This window comes from Aethalodelphis obliquidens, unplaced genomic scaffold (genome assembly GCF_003676395.1).
Source record: "Aethalodelphis obliquidens isolate GAN/ISIS:26980383/991018 unplaced genomic scaffold, ASM367639v1 scaffold59, whole genome shotgun sequence".
Classification (NCBI taxonomy): domain Eukaryota; kingdom Metazoa; phylum Chordata; class Mammalia; order Artiodactyla; family Delphinidae; genus Aethalodelphis; species Aethalodelphis obliquidens.
In genome coordinates, this window is record NW_020838003.1 from 442,414 (window position 1) to 459,589 (window position 17,176).

At 34.7% G+C, this 17,176-nt stretch overlaps 1 protein-coding gene across 3 annotated transcripts in view; it reads left to right on the forward strand.

Annotated features, from left to right (window-relative positions):
- DCK (deoxycytidine kinase) overlaps positions 1-17,176 on the forward strand; it is a 57,716-nt gene that overhangs the window by 27,467 nt on the left and 13,073 nt on the right. The window contains exon 7 of one of the 3 annotated variants that reach the window (XM_027087468.1): positions 6,429-6,476. The exons of 1 other annotated variant lie outside the window; for it this stretch is intronic. In XM_027087468.1, the coding sequence (XP_026943269.1) occupies positions 6,429-6,452 (24 nt within the window). In that variant the 3' untranslated portion in view covers positions 6,453-6,476. Of the gene's footprint in view, positions 1-772; positions 795-6,428; positions 6,477-17,176 lie in introns of those variants that run through there. One more of the 3 variants, XM_027087471.1, reaches the window with a different exon arrangement.

Below are 17,176 nucleotides of genomic sequence, written 5' to 3' on the forward strand. Positions count from 1 at the left end.
TTTTTATTTTCATTTTTTAGAACAGTTTTAGGTTCACAGGAGAATTGAGTGGAAAGTACAGAGTTCCCATATACTCTCTGCCCCCATACTTGCACAGCCTCCTCCAATATCAGCATCCCCTAACAGAGTGCTATGTCTGTTATAATCAATGAACCCACATTGACACATCATTACCACTCAAAGTCCATAGTTTGCATTAGGGTTTATGCAGTCTTGTATCTTCTGTGGGTTTTGACAAATGAATAATGACATGTAACCACCATTGTGGTATCATACAAAATAGCTTCCCTGCCCTGAAAATCCTCTGTGTCTGTTCATCCCTCTCCCCTAAACTCTGGCAATCACTCATCTTTTTATTGTCTCCATAGTTTTGCCTTTTTTCAGAATGTCGTAGAGTTGGAATCATTCAGTAGGGAGCCTTTTCAGTGGCTTCTTTCACTTAGTAAGTTGCAGTTAATTTCCTCCATGTTTTCTCATGGCTTGATAGTTCATTACTTTTTAGCACTGAAAAATATTCTGTTGTCTGGATGTACCATAGTTTATCCTCTCACCTACTGAGGGACATCTTGGTTGCTTCCAGGTTTTGGCAGTTATGAATAAAACTACTTTAAACATCGGTGTACAAGTTTTTATGAGGACATAAGTTTTCAGTTCATTTGAGTAAATTCCAGGGAGTGCAATTGCTGGATCATATGGTAAGAGTTTGTTTAGGTTTGTGAGAAATTGCCAAACTGTCTACCAAAATGGTTGTATCATTTTGCCTTTCCACCAGCAATGACTGAGAGTTCTTATTGCTCTACATCCTTGCCAGCATTTGTTGTCAGTGGTTTGGATTTTGGCCATTCTAATAGGTATGTTGTATCTTATTTTAATTTGCAATTCCCTAATGACATGATGTTAACCGTCTTTCCATCTGTGTATCTTCTTTGGTGAGGTGTCCGTTAAAGTCTTTTGTCTTTTTTTAATTGGGTTCATTTTCTTAATACTAAGGCTTAAGAGTTCTTTGTATGTTTTAGGTAATAGTCCTTTATCAAATATGTCTTTTGCAAATATTTCTCCTATCTATGGTTTATCTTATTTTCTTGACATTGTCTTTTGCGAGAAGTTTTTAATTTTAATGAAGTCCAGCTTATCAATGATTTCTTTCATGGATCATACCTTTTGTTTTGTTTTGTTTTTTGATTTAATTAATTAATTTATTTTTGGCTGCGTTAGGTCTTTGTTGCTGCGTGCAGGCTTTCTCTAGTTGCAGCGAGTAGGGGCTACTCTTCGTTGCCGTGTGCGGGCTTCTTGGTGCGGTGGCTTCTCTTGTTCCTAAGCACGGGTTCTAGGTGTGTGGGCTTCAATAGTTGTGGCATGTGGGCTCAGTAGTTGTGGCTTGCGGGCTCTAGAGCGCAGACTCAGTAGTTGTGGCACATGGGCTTAGTTACTCCGCAGCATGTGGGATCTTCCCGGACCAGGGCTCGAACCCATGTCCCCTGCATTGGCAGACAGATTCTTAACCACTGCACCACCTGGGAAGCCCCATACCTTGTGTTGTATCTGAAACGTCATCGCTGTATCCAAGGTCATCTAGGTTTTCTCCTATGTTATCCTCTAGGAATTTTATAATTAATACATTTTATTTTTAGATCTATGATCCATTTTGAGTTAATTTTTATGAAGGGTGTACGATCTTGCATCTAGATTCATTTTTTTTGCATGTGGAGGTCCAGTTGTCAGCGCCATTTGCTGAAAGACTAGCTTTAATTGAATTGCCTTCGCTCCTTTGTTAAAGATCAGTTGACTATAATTATGTGGCTTTATTTCTAGGCTCTCTATTCTGTTTTATTTTTTATTTTATTTTTGGCTGTGACACGCGTCATGCGGGATCTTAGTTCCCCCACCAGGGATCAAACCTGTGCCCCCTGCAGTGGAAGCGTGGAGTCTTAACCACTGGACTGACAGTGAAGTCCCTACTGTAGCTTCATATTAAGTCTTGAAGTTGGGTAATTTTGCATTTCCTAGAGGTATGAGCTACTTAGGTTTAGTAACACTTTGGGTGCTTTTTGAGGTTATCCTAATAAGCTTTTTCTCCTTTTAAGAATTTATTTGTATAATGAAATCGTTTTTCCTCATCTTCAGTTAGAGAGTGGAATATTGAAAAATGAAGGCAGGTTTGATATAATTCATTTTTTTCCTTATTCTGTGTAGTGCCTTGGAATGTTGTTATTAATTATAAAATTTATTAGTACTGAGATTAGTAATGCCAAAAATGTTTAAATATAGTCTTCCCCCATAAGAGCTGTTCAGTAATAACTTTCTACCATAACATCTTTTAAATGATTATATCATTGTTGAGACAATCACCTTTTTTTTTCTCCTTGGGTATAAAGACTCTTCCTTCGCTAAAATATACTAAACAAGTATGCAATAAAGAACAATATTTAAACATTTCCAGCTCAGACAAAAACATACTAATTTACTTGATACTACACAGAGATTATCATTTTGAACACACTTGAACTGTACATCAGGTAATTTTGCTTTGCCATAAGTATGTGAAATGAGAGGAATGAAAAAGTTATATCTTTTAGGACTCTCGTCTGTTATATGTAGATGCCATTTCCATGTGTTTTGAAGTTTCCTAAAGGTGTTTTCTTGTGTTATAACTTAATTTTAAGTGGAGTTTGAATGCCAGATAACCATTAGTCCCCAAAAGGGTGGAAGATTGGTGGGGGAAAATGGTACAGAAAGCAGAACTCACCTTCCAAAGAATGATTTCTTTATTCCTCTCCTCCACCAACCATCACTGATTATCAAATTTTCTTTCTTGGCAAGTACAGTAAACCTTGTTTACAATATATTTTATGCACAGTCTATATTGTGTATTTCTTGTAAACTTGTTATTACTCAATCGATACATTTTTGGTATCTTAGGATATAATATAATGTGCCCCATTAGAATTAATGGAAGATATTTCACTTAAAGCTTTTTACTTAGTGACAGCTTTTTTTTCAGTAATAAAAGACATAAAGTGAGGGACAGGTATGTAATTTGAATTTGATTCTGTTTTACATACTCCCTTTCCCCCACCTTTTAAAAAATTACTGTGTCTGCAGCTCTGTAATTGTATGTTTAATGAGGTATAAATTCTTAATGTGATATTGATGTTCTCAGAATATTTTGTATGAAAGAAGATTTGGGTTTGGTTCAAAGATTTCACAAAAAATTAACACCAAGTTCTGTTTTGGCAGATTTTGAATTGATAAATATCAAAGTGTTTCTTTTAAGAATTAAGACCATCCTCAAAGAAGATTATTATCAATATGGCTACTCTTTGAATTCATTTAATTTTAGTTCTGTGCCTAGAATAAAATAAGTACTACACAGATCAATGTCCATTGTACTAGAATATAAAAGGTGACAATTAGAAGTCAAACTAGGTAACAGTACTTTAGTTTTTGGTTTATGTTTTTATGATTACCTTAAAAATATTTTAGGTGTAAAATAACAAGTACCATAAATAGAATAAAAGAATCCTTAAATATCAGATATTAAAATCCTTTCTTAACCATTGTAACTTAGACTCTGTGGTAGACAAAATTTATTACCGTTTTACAGATGTGAGAGGCTGAGGGATTTCTCAAGATCCCACAAAGACTAAAGCTGAAACAAAACCCAGATATTTTGACTCTCTAGAGTGGGGTTTCATTTTATTTTAGTGAGTAGCGACTCTAGTTTTACTTCTGCTCTTTAGGGTCATTTTTCTTTCCGTCCCTAACTCTGTCTAGTATTTCATGCCCATTTAAAATAGCAATTTGAAAATAAAAATCCGATAACAAAAGTAGTTTAAGTCCATGATTATTTTATAGTGAAATCAGTAATTGTAGCCCTTTGCCACATGAGGTCATTATATACTTGGTTCTTTCCTCTGCTCTGCCTCTAATCCAAGCATCATAATCTTGATGATGAGTGGTTGGGAAAAGATAGGAGCTGATGAGAGGTCTTTTGCATTGCCAGAGCAAAAGCATTAATTGATTAATAAAAACTTTATTGAGTGAGATTTTATGTGTACAGATGTTGGGGAGGGAAGAAAATGAGCTGTCAGAATAAATACAGGCAATCAAAAAGGCAATACTTTTAGAATTATTTTACTATAAGAAAGTCTGGTACCCAACTCCCAGGGGCTTCTCTAAGTATTAGATTGAATAATACCAATTGTTTTTTTATGGGATAGTGATTGGTTAGATAATTATGCCTAACAGGTTGCCAGGAAACTTAATTTTCTAATGTTCACTCATTAGACTGTTTGTTAAGGGTTATCTTGCAAGACTGTTTCCCATTTACTTAGCAATTATGTATACAAAGAAACTTAACAGTTATTTTTACTGTTCTGTGGAACTGCATGGAGCTCAGACAGATGCTTATTTTTCCAAGAAGGAAGTTTTACTTAACAAAACCATGATCTAGAAAGTGATTCAGTAACAGAGTTAGGTGAAACCTGATTTTCGATTGACCCATCTTCTGAAACATATCACCTTTTAATGTTACTTGGCATCACTTCAAAATGGTGGTGGTATTTTGGTGATATTGAATATATTTATATGTGTGTGTATGCACTGTTTTTACCATTATCCCTTGCTTAAACTAATAAGATTCATTCAAAGATAAGGCATCTTCTAAAGCTGCCATTTTGTCCTTGCTGTTACTGTCAGCTAGAGTGGAATCATTTTATATTAGAAGAGTAAATTAGGAAATTGGCTAATGTTATAAAACAATTTATGCTTCACTTGGCTCAGCAACACTATTTTGATATGTTGTACAGAGCTTAGAATACTAGTTATCAAATTCCTGCCTTGGGGACAGAATAGACGGTATGGGCGTAAGTTATTATTTTGCTGATGGTTGACATGAACTGGTTGCTAGATTAGTAACCAGTTAAGTATGATAACTAATTTTTAACAGACTGACCTTAAATAGACAATTGAATATTGTCCTTTTCAGAATAGTTACCTTGAGAGACTATACGTTTATTCCAAAGATTCTGCCATTATTCAAAACACTCTTGGATCTGAGTTTAGAATCTGAGTTATATAACTGTTTAAATGTGATTCAGGTTCTTTTTGTGTGTGTGACTGGATATAGTTGTTTTTTTTTTTTTTAATGACCGTAAATCATTTACTGGCGAGTCTAATGAACAAAATGGATAGTAAAACTTGAAAAAAGCTGCTTTTGGCCATAAAAGAAGGTAACAATAAGGCACTTAGATTTCTTGTTCAGTTTATGAAATATATGTGAAGGAAATTCATACGTTTTTTGCTAATGCAAATGTTTATGACTAACGGCAGACTCTAAACAACACATAACCTATTGGTATGGTTGCTTTGAAGGCAATCCTCAGTACAAGGTTCTGGTATAGTTAAAAAAACCCAAACAAACCCAAACATTGTATCCCATTATGTTTACATTTGGTATATACCACAGTCAGCTGTTGTTAAGTAAGAATTTATCTTTAGTATTTTTAACATCACAGAGGCAGTAATGATTAAGAACACAGGTTCCCAAGACAGACTGCTGGCTTCAAATCCTGGCCCTGCCACTTATTGTCTAACGTTAGGCAAGTCTTTATAATCTTGGGAAAGTAATATTTTTAAATTTCTTTGTAAGAGGGCCATAAGTAATAGTACCTACTTATAAAGTTGTGCAATTTTAATGTGTAGTATATATAAAGCACTTAGAACCATGCTCAATGCATGTTAGCCATTACTATTAGTACTTTTATTTCCTTACATTCAATATCTTGGTTGCTGAAAGCATCTGGAAAATTGGTAAGTTTGTGCAGTTGTTAAAAAAAAAGAGTGAATAAAATGGAACTATAGTAGAATAATCACTGTATTTTTTGAGTGGAAATAGCTATGGTGTGTGGAGAGAGAGATTCACCAAACTTCATTGTTGTTACCTCTGGTGAGTGGGATTGGAATGGTGGTTGAGATTCTTGGGAGAAGGTTTTCATTTAATATTAAATTTATTCATTCAGCAAATATTTATTGATCTCCTACTGCATGCCAGGGACTGATGAAAGAACATCTAAGTTGTTAGGAGTCACTCTTCCCCTTGAGGAAGTTTGAAGTGATAAAGGAGATTAAATTGTGTTAAGTTCTTAGCATTTTCCTTTATTTTTATTTTCTGTGCTTTTACTTTTTGAGTGGCGCTGAATATAAACATTTTTGATATCTCCACTAATGTTTCAGAAAATTATGATTTTTCATTTCTGAATGTAAATGTTCTTTGAAATAAAGTAGCTTTATTTTCAGATTATAAAATTAATAAATATTTGTTATGGAGAACTCTCAGGAGATTTTGATGCTTGATATTTCTAACACCAAGAGAACTTCATTCTCTTGGTAAGTAGATGAGATTAATAGGCTATGTTTTTTCAACCCAGTCGAAGAATGGGCAGAAGACCTAAATAGACATTTCTCCAAAGACCTACAGATGGCCAACAGGCGCATGAAAAGATGATCAACATTGCTGATTATTAGAGAAATGCAAATCAAAACTACAATGAGGTACTACCTCCTACCGTTCAGAATGACCATCATTAAAAAGTCTACAAACAACAAATGCTGGAGAGGGTGTGGAGAAAAGGGAAGCCTCCTACACTGTTGGTGGGAAAGTAAATTGGTGCAGCCACTTGGAAAACAGTAGGGAGGTTCCTCAAAAAACTAAAAATAGAGTTGCCATATGATCCAGCAATCCCACTGCTGGGCATATATGCAGAGAAAACCATAATTTGAAAAGATACATGTACCCCAGTGTTCATTGCAGCACTATTTACAATAGCCAGGACATGGAAGCAACCTAAGTGTCCATCAACGGAGGAATGGATAAAGAAGATGTGGCACATATATACAATGGAATATTACTCAGCCATAAAAAGAAACGAAATTGAGTTATTTTTAGTGAGGTGGATGGATCTAGAATCTGTCATGCAGAGTGCAGTAAGTCAGAAAGAGAAAAACAAATACCGTATGCTAACACATATATATGGAATCTAAAAAAAAAAAAAGGTCATGAAGAACCTAGGGGCAAGACGGGAATAAAGACGCAGACCTACTAGAGAATGGACTTGAGGACACAGGGAGGGGGAAGTGTAAGCTGTGACAAGGTGAGAGAGTGGCATGGACATATATACACTACCAAATGTAAAATAGATAGCTAGTGGGAAGCAGCTGCATAGCACAGGGAGATCAGCTTGGTGCTTTGTGACCACCTAGAGGGGTGGGATAGGGAGGGTGGGAGGGAGGGAGACGCAAGAGGGAAGAGATATGGGTATATAGGTATATGTATAACTGATGCACTTTGTTATAAATCAGAAACACCATTGTAAAGCAATTATACTCCAATAAAGATGTTTAAAAAAGAAAAGATGTGGTACATATATACAATGGATTATTACTCAGCAGTAAAAAAGAATGAAGTAATGCCATTTGTAGCTACATGGATGGGCCTAGAGATTGTCATACTGAGTGAAGTAAGTCAGACGGAGAAAGACAAACATCATATGATATCGCTTTTATGTGGAATCGAAAAACATGGTACAAATGAACTTATTTACAAAAAAGAAATAGAGCCACAGATATAGAAAACCAATTTATGGTTACCAAGGGGGAAAGGGAACAGGGAAGCATCAACTGGGAGATTGGGATTGACATATACACACTACTATATATAAAATAGGTAACTAATTAGAACCTATTCTATAATGCAGGGAACTATATTCAATACTCTGTAATGACCTATAGAGGAATAGAATCTAAAAAAGTGGATTTGTGTATAACTGATTCACTTTGCTGTACAGCAGAAACTATCACAACATTGTAAATCAACTATACTCCCATAAAAATTAATTTAAAAGATGTGGTACATATATACAATGGAATACTACACAGCCATAAAAAATAAAATAATGCCATTTGTAACAGCATGGATGGGTCTAGAGATGATTATACTTAGTGAAGTAAGTCAGAAAGAGGAAGGCAAGTATCATATGATATCACTTATATGTGGAATCTAAAATATGATGTAAGTGAACTTATCTACAAAACAAACAGACTCACAGACATAGAGAACAGACTTGTGATTGCCAAGGGGGAAAGGGAGTTACATATATAACGGAATCATTTTGCTGTACAATAGAAATTAACACAGCATTGTAAATCAACTACAATAAAATACATTTAAAAAATAGGCTATGGTTTTTAAGCAAGATGTATAAGGATGTTTGTACCCCTTCCTAGAAGATATGTTGCAACTAAGAACTTGCAATGTCTATAAATTATCCTTAGTCTGTTTAGAAATTGCCCTTGCTCTTTCTATTTTCTTATTTAAGTAAAAGAACATTATGATTAGTGTTATGAGTCCAATATTTCTGCCCCGGGGAAGTGATAAAAACCAAAATTCTGAATTCCGTATTGAAAATGTAATAATACAGAGTTTTTAAAACTAAGATTGGATTATTAGCAAAATTTATTGACTTTTATGTTTAGTGATAGATACTTAATGGGCATAAATTGAAAGTTATAAATTAGACTTTTGATATATTAATTTTTTCCATTGATTTACAATTTGAGTTTTTTTTTTTTACTTGATTTCTGTTGGCATTGAGAATAAACCTAAACATTTTTCTTTTCTTTATAAAAGTACAACACTCCCATTAAAACAATTTGGACACTGCAGAAATATTGAAATAAGGTAATCCCTAGATCCTATCATTCAGAGGTACCAACCTAGCAGACTGTTGCCTTCCAGCTTTATGTACTTATATCTACAAAGAAACATTTTTCTTTTTTACCAAATTGAGTTCATGCTATAGATTCAATATTATGTCCTGCTTTTTTTACCTTAAAGTATATTGTAAAAAAATTTCTTGCATCTAAGTTATTTTTGAAAATTTAGTTAAACCCATAATTTCTTGGCTCTGTAAAATTTGAAATGTTAGAAAATATGAGAAGAAAAAAAATCTGTAATCCTGCCACTGACAGTTAGCTACTTACACATTAGTATTTCCTGCTAAACTGTTTCTTTGTTCCCACCTTCAAACAAAACTTAAATATCCATGGTAACTCTTTAATTTCTTTTGTTAAATGAATAATCATTTTGAAAAATGAACTTCTTTAAAGAAATTTATCTTTATATAATTAATATGATTAGTAAATTCATATTTTCACACTTCGTAGAACTTTTGCATTTGTAAAGGACCTCTAATTCGAATTTATTGTAACATTTTCTCTTTAAAATATATTTGTACATGCTTACATGTGTATGTGAAAGTTAAGTCCTTAAGTGCTGTTTTATGTTGGAATCTTTAGGGAGAGAGTACATGTGTGTGCATGTGTGTGTGTGCACGTGTGTGACAAATTTGAAGACACACTTTTTTATCTGGCTGGGCTTGGGTAAACTTCAACTTCTGTGAGCCTCAGTTTTCTCGTTTCTCAGATTGTAATGGTAGGACCTTTCCAAATCTGTGAAAGGACCTCTTAAATTATAAAACATACAAATGTTAATAGTTATTATTTAAGGGGCTCTAGGAAAGAAAAATAAAAGGCAAAGGCAGTCCTTGATTCCATCAAGTTATGGTTAGATTTCCTATCAGAGTAGGTGGAAATTGGGTATGGGAACCTTGCTGTAAGAAACGCAGAATATAGTTTTGCATTGAATTTCGCATCTTTCTTATTAGCAGAAGGTACAGATTATCCTAACAGATCACATGTCTAGATCTTAGGGCAAGAGAGAATGTAATTCTTTTTGTACCATTTTAATTTTGAACAAGCCATGTTTATGGTACCTAGCTCTTAGAAAAAATAAAAAGAACAAGAGAGAAATGGTATATCTGCCCACCACCACCATCTGCTATTTTTAGATTGGCTAGGAAGCCCTATTTGGCCGCCTTTGCCCATGTCATTTGGCAACTCTTGAGCCTGCATCATTTAGAGATAAAAGAAGCTTAGAAGGTGGAAAACTGAATTTCTTTGATTTTCCAGTCATCATTGATGAAAAAATATATCACCACAAGCAATTTGAAGGACGTTGGCTGTAAGTAAAACAATAAGTGTTTTCATTTAGTGAGATGGGCTTATGCGACACAAAAGACATGATGTATTTCCACCTTTCTGCCTTAATAGGGGGTGAAGAATGTATGAACCTTCTGTCCTGGTTTGATTTTTATTTATTATCAAGAGAAATAATAGTTTAGAAAAAGATGTAAATACTGTGCATATATATACATATACATACAAATATATGCTTATATATTTTTATGGCCTTTTAGAATAAAATTCTTAGAAAAGAAAGGGAAACTGTGAATGTCAAGGAAAGAAGCACAGAAACAATCTGGGAAATGACAGATTTTAAGATTAATGTACTAAGATGAATTTGAAAACTAAAGAAAGTAAATAGAGAAATCTAATTTTCCATTTACTTGGATAAAGGGACATAATATTATACCCATGGATCAGTTTTAAATGAGCATACATTTGGGCATTTTATAGGTAATAAAATTTAACCTGTTTTATCTGTGGTATCTATAAAGTGTTCTGAAACATTTCTATTGTTGGATATAGTAACTTACCAAAAGCTCTAGTAAAAGTCAGTTTATATATTGTAGGTTGTTTTTCTTTTGCCTATATTATTATTTTACTAGCTTCCTACACTAACTTTCCTTTAACTGTTTAACTGTTAAATTATCATTTTCCTATAATTGAAGAATTTTATTAAATGAGTTACCAAATGCTAAGTGCTCAATAAATGTTTATTATTACAATTGTGTTGATATTTTTAATATGTGCACAAATTCTAATGAAATTATATCATTATACTTTCTAATTATATTAGAAAGTTTATTTAAAGCCTGTCCTATTGCAAGCCATATTAATTATTTTACATAGCTGTGCATTAAAAAGATGAAATTCACTTTCTCATAGCTGTTCCAAAGTTGATATTTTCCTCCATCTCCAAAAGAGTTTGAGAAAAACTTATACTATAATCTTAGTCTTATGTCTAGTAGTAACGGAAAATAATTTTGCCTACTAGGAAAAGTTGTGGATATATTGCTCTTTTTAAATTTGTGATTATGAAGTCAGAAATGATATATTAAGGAGAATCCATTTACAATAACTTAAATTCAAAGATAAAATTTTGTTTTTCAGGTCTAACATACTTGTAAAGAAAGTTCAGGGAACATTTATAAAGTGCTTTATTGTTTGCAAAGGACATTTACATACTCTATCATTTAATCCACACAATAACCTTGTGAGATAAATAGAAGTATTCCGTTTAATAGATGAGAAAACTGAGTCTCACAGAGGTCACAATTTGAATGTGATAAGCCAGTATTTCTACAAGAGACTGGATCACTGGAAAGGATTCTGTAGAAATGGTGCTTGCACAAAAGGGAACTTGTAAGGGATCCTAGGGTGTCCTTTCAAAACTACATTTCTGTGATTTGTATAGTTTTAGGTGGGAGGCAACATGATATAGTAGGAAACACCTGGGAAGACCTAAATTTACTATATCCTGGCCTTGAGCAAGTAATTCAGCCTCTCTGAACCTCAATTCCTCATATGTAACACAGGAACATTTTTTATTAACTTGAAGTGTTTTTTTTAAAAATATATTTTTATTAGAGTATAATTGCTTTACAATGTTGTGTTAGTTTCTGCTGTACAACAAAGTGACTCAGCTATATGTATACATATATCCCCATATCCCCTCCCTCTTGAGACTCCCTCCAACCCTCCCTATCCCACCCCTCTAGGTCTGCAGTGTTATTGAAAAGATAAAATGAGTTAATGTAGAAAAGAACTAGGCACTGAACTGCTTAATGATAGAACTATTGTTAATACATATAAATCCAAATACAGTAACCCTTCCAACATAGCACCGTAGCCACATAGCCCATTAAAGCCATACTTTTGAAGGGGAGTATAGTGTTACTAATCAGCAACTGTTTTTGGTAAATGAGGAAAATGAATGGGGAATTTATTGAAGATGTTAAAGCAGAGAAGGGAATTGCATAGAATGGAACCCATGGATATATATTTGAGGTAGAAAGTAAAATCTCAATGAAAGCAATACAGATGGAAGAAAGAACACTGCAGGACAAGAAAGAGCCTGCGACCTAGCTCAGTGGAAGCAAAAAGCATGAGAATCACTTGGCTAATCCTGGGCAGACTATTTCTGGACCGACCATGTATCAGAGAAGCCTCCAGGAACCTCTGTCATTCAGGGAAATGGAAAGTTTCAGCAGTGGAGTGGAATTGCTGATGTTGGACTTGGGCTTTATAATCTGATAGACCTAGGTTAAAATTTTGGCTATGCTACTTGCTAGCTGTTTGATCTTGGACAAGTTATTTGATATCCCATGTCTCTTCTGTAAAAGGGGGATGATAAATCCTACCTCGTGGAGTTGTTTCAAAGATTAAATAAGACATATGTGTAAAGTGCTTTCTTGTTTTTTGTTTATTGCTTCCTTTGCCAACAAAAATATAAAATCTATATGGACAGGACCTTTGTTTTGTCCCTGTATCTGTTGTATACATGTAATAGTAGATCCTTAAACATTTGTTGAATGACCAAACAAACTTGTCAAAGTGTGTTTGTGTGTGTGTGTGTGTGTGTGTGTGTGCATGCGCATGTGTATAATACAGTAAGCCCATTTGAATGATGTGAGGAAAATACTCCCAAGCGGCAGTGGCTTTATAAGATTTTTATCATGATCTATCCTTGTCTAAATTTCTATTACATTTATTGTACAATCACTCAGGTAATATTTAATCACATACTATTTTGTGTCCTAATCAATTTTATGTTTAATTTTTTTAGTTAGATGGTTAAGCTCATGGAGAGTAGAGAGTGGTATTTATCCATCATCATCCAGTCTGATGCTATGCTCCTAGATCTCCAGGTTGGAATAATATGTGTTGTGAATTATTGGGCCACATAACCAGGAATTTATACTTGATAATGGTAATTGGTCATGGTAGGATTTTGGCCGAAGATGAAAATATGTTTTCTTCTGTTGTCTTCGATGAATATTTGTCAGATGAAAGGCTGAAAAACATGATGTCACTGGACAAGAAAAGGACAGAAAGGTCTGTATGAGAGTATTTATGTTCTAATCCCAGAACAGAGTGTATGTGTTGGTGGGTATTTTGAGGTTTCTTTGACAAACATTTCTCTTGCTTCTGGGCCTTTGCACATATCTTTGCCTGGAAAATTTCCCTTACTCCTTCTCCTTCATCTGCTAATTCCTACTTATCAGTTTTCTGCTCAAAGTCACTTTCTCCAAGAAGCTTCTATAGTACTGACCTAAGTCTGAACAAAGTGGCTCTCATCTGGGTTCCCATAGCACTCTATACTTTCTCTACTATAATACATATAAAATTATATTGTAATTTTCTGTTTGAGTTCCCAACTAGACAATAACTCCATGAAGATAGGAATTGTATATGTCTTACCATTACACCGTAGTGCAATGCCTATTACTCAATAAACATTTGTTGAATAAATGAATGAAAAGTGACTAAAGGAAAGGAAAAAAATCTTCAGAATAAGAGCTGTCATTTATTGGATATCTGTTAAGTGTCTGGACCTTTATAAAAGTTAATATTTAATCCTTGCAACAATCCAGATGGAGCAATTGAGTTCAGGGAACTTAACTTGGTCAAAGTGATACTGCTGAGTTTTGAACCAGGGTCTCCCTAGACCAAAGCCTCTGTCCTTTCTACTTTAATACTGCCTCTCTCATGCCTTACATTTGTGCAAGTTGTTACAGGGTACAAAAGTTTTTACCTCTTATGACACCTTTGTAAAGCTAGATGTTATCTTCCTTTTTATATCCAGTAAGTGGCAAAGCCATGATTTTCCAGTTAGATAGTCTAGATCCAGGTTCTTTCCCTTTCCATAATGACACAGCTGTCCATTCTGGGGGGATTCAGTGGTGTAAGATCTTTACAAAAATGGTGTGATAATAAAAGTTTAAAAGATAAGATGTTTTTGATTCAAAAATAATAGAAACAATTCCAGGCAGATGTATTTCAGCAGGGCTGGAATAAATGCTGTATTTTCTTTGTCATTTTTTTCCAAGAGGGGGAAAAAATGAATACAGTTGGGAGTGATTGCTATTAATACTATCAAATGCTTTCTTCTCTTTGATATCTGATTGTTTCCTGGCCTCATATTGCTATGAGCTCAAAATTCATAGGATTTCTACAGAAGAAAGTGTAGTTGGTAGGACAAAATGGTGCTGTTGGGTGAATTCAATGCAGCTCCTTCCTACCATTAGCCCTCCTTCTTGTGGCAGTTTGTTTTTCAGTTACTTTGCTTATCCCACACCCCTCAAATTGTGGTTTCTGGTAGGAGCAAGCTTATTTGGGTTTGCCACAGAGGTCATTGACTTTGGCCACCCTTGGCCTATGACTTTATTTTGCTCTTTACCCTCACACCAAAAACTACTTCTGTTGAGAAGTAAGGGGAGTGGGAATAGGATAGTAGGGAGTGTTGTATTTTTGACTGAAACAAGAAGAGGCTCAGAACTAAGGAAAGTAAATCTCCACAACACCTTCCCGAAAGTAGATAAGTCTCCCACACGTGCAGACAAAAGAAAATGTAGTGTGAAAAGGAATTCAGATTTTTCTTAGTCTTACTAGAGTTCTTGCAGCTGCTTTGACACATATAGGTCACTGGACTGTAGGGCAATGCAAGTACAAAATTTCAAAAAAGTATTTTTTTAAATTTTAAGAAGTATTTTTAAAAGCACTAAAAGATTGTAGTTTTATAAAACCACAATTAACCAAAATTTTGTTATAATCTTTTAATAAAATGTTCGAGTTAAATGAAAGACTTAAAAGCCAATCGCAAATTTGAAAATAAATTGTTCTAAAGCAAATATAATCCCAACATATATCTTGATTATTGGCTGCTTTGTTCTGCCCTGTACTTGTCTGTAAATGTTTGATGAAGCCACAGTTCATTATTTACTTTTCTTTGATCTCTACACCAGCTAAATATGGTTGTGTTTCTGCTTTCCTTGTGACTTTGCATTTGTACTATCTGGCATTGGAATTTTGCTGAACAGGTGAGTTTGACCCTTCATGGGGGAGAAAGAGAGGAATGTGGGTAACTCAGGCCCACGTAGGTTGTGGCTGAATAGAAGGAAATCCCAGGTTAGTTTTTTAAAACTGAGGTGTAATTTATATACAGTGATCTGTAAATTTTAAGCAAACATTTAAAAGTATGTTTACATGCATCTAACTGCCTCCCATCAATATACAGAACATTTTCAGTACCACAGAAGGCTCTTAGATGTGCCCCCCACTGACATTACCAACATTTGAATTCCTTTTCTCACTACATTTTCTTTTTTTAATAAATTTATTTATTTATTTTTGGCTTCGTTGGGTCTTTGTTGCTGCACGAGGACTTTCTCTAGTGTGGCGAGCGGGGGCAACTCTTCCTTGCAGTGCGCAGGCTTCTCATTGCAGTGGCTTCTCTTGCTGCCAAGCACAGGCTCTAGGGCGCGCGGGCTTCAGTAGTTGTGTCTCGCGGGCTCTAGAGCGCAGGTTGAGTAGTAGTGGCACATGGGCTTAGTTGCTCCGTGGCATGTGGGAATCTTCCCAGACCAGGGCTTGAACCCATGTCCCCTGTATTGGCAGGTGGATTCTTAACCACTGAGCAACCAGGGAAGTCCCATGCTACATTTTCTTTACATTATTAGGATAACCACTATTCTCATTTCCATCACCATAAATTAGTTATGTCAGGAGAGCCATCTTTCACAGTGTTTTTCACAGAAGACATCATGAATGGGAATGATTGATACAAAGTTTGGGAATTGAGAGTAAGTTCAAATTCCTTGGGATGACATATATGACAGCATCCATCATTTCCTAAAGACAGAAATTCCCAACTGGTTCTATTCAGTTCCATACTGGTCAGTGGGCAGAGTTTTCCCTTAGGTATCCACCTCCACATAGGATGTCCAGATTCCCCACACTAAGTCCCACTCACTCTTCAAGGGACATCTTAAGAGTGTCCAGGTTGGTTAGATGGTTAATGTTCAGAGGCAAAGTGTCAGTGTGGGGTACACATTAAGAATAACTCATCATGGAGTCCTTTTCTCTATGTTTCTGGGCCTAAAAATTTCCCACTCCCACTTTGAAAGGGCCTCCAGTCCTGGACCCCATCCAGGTCTGTTCTCCATCTCTCTTGTCTCTATCTTAGCTTCAGGCATATTAACTCTTTGGGGACAAAAAAGCTAAGCTAGAAGCATACATCCATACTTTTTCTGTCTCAAACTTAATCCATTGGGTTTTTGGGTCTCTGTTTCTGCTCCTGGGCTAAGGGAAGATAATAGTGATCTTGGAGATCATTTCATATCAGTACATACAGATTTGCCTTACTCTTAGAAGGTCGCATATGATTCCATTACATAGATGTATCCCATTTGGTTCAATATTTTGATATTTTAAATAACGCATAAATATCTTTGTATATGTCTTTTCTCTCATTTATCAATAAATACTTGGGACAAATTCCTAGAAGAAATTTCTGAGTCAAAGATGTATACACTTAAGATTTAATTTTAATAATGCCAAATTGCTCTCAATAGAGCCGGTACCAATTTATATACTTCTACCAGCAATGTGTGGGTATTCCTTTTTATACTTGTTGAAATTTTAAAAAAAAATTTTTGCTTACAGCGTTTGTGCTATGTGGAAATTTAAAATTTTTATGTACTTGAATTGATCAGTTTTTAATGATTTCCTGGTTTTGTGTTATAATTAGTAAGGCCGTCCCTACTCTGAGTCTATACTTTATGGTTTTTTTTAATGTTTAAAACTTTTATGTACCAAACATTTATTTTGGTATAAATGATATGACAAAAATTTTTATATAGCTAAGCTACTTGTTCCAGAACTGTTTACTTAATAATCCATCTCCCATTAATGATGTGCAATGCCACCTTTATATTAAATTCCCTAATATATTTATGTCTATTTCTAGACCTTCTATTCTGTTTCATTCATCTGTCTGTCAGTCATTCAGTGGCACTGCACTATTTTAATTGGTGAAGTTTCAAAATAAAAATAATTTTAGTAGGCTTGTTCCCCTCTTATTATTAATTTTATATTT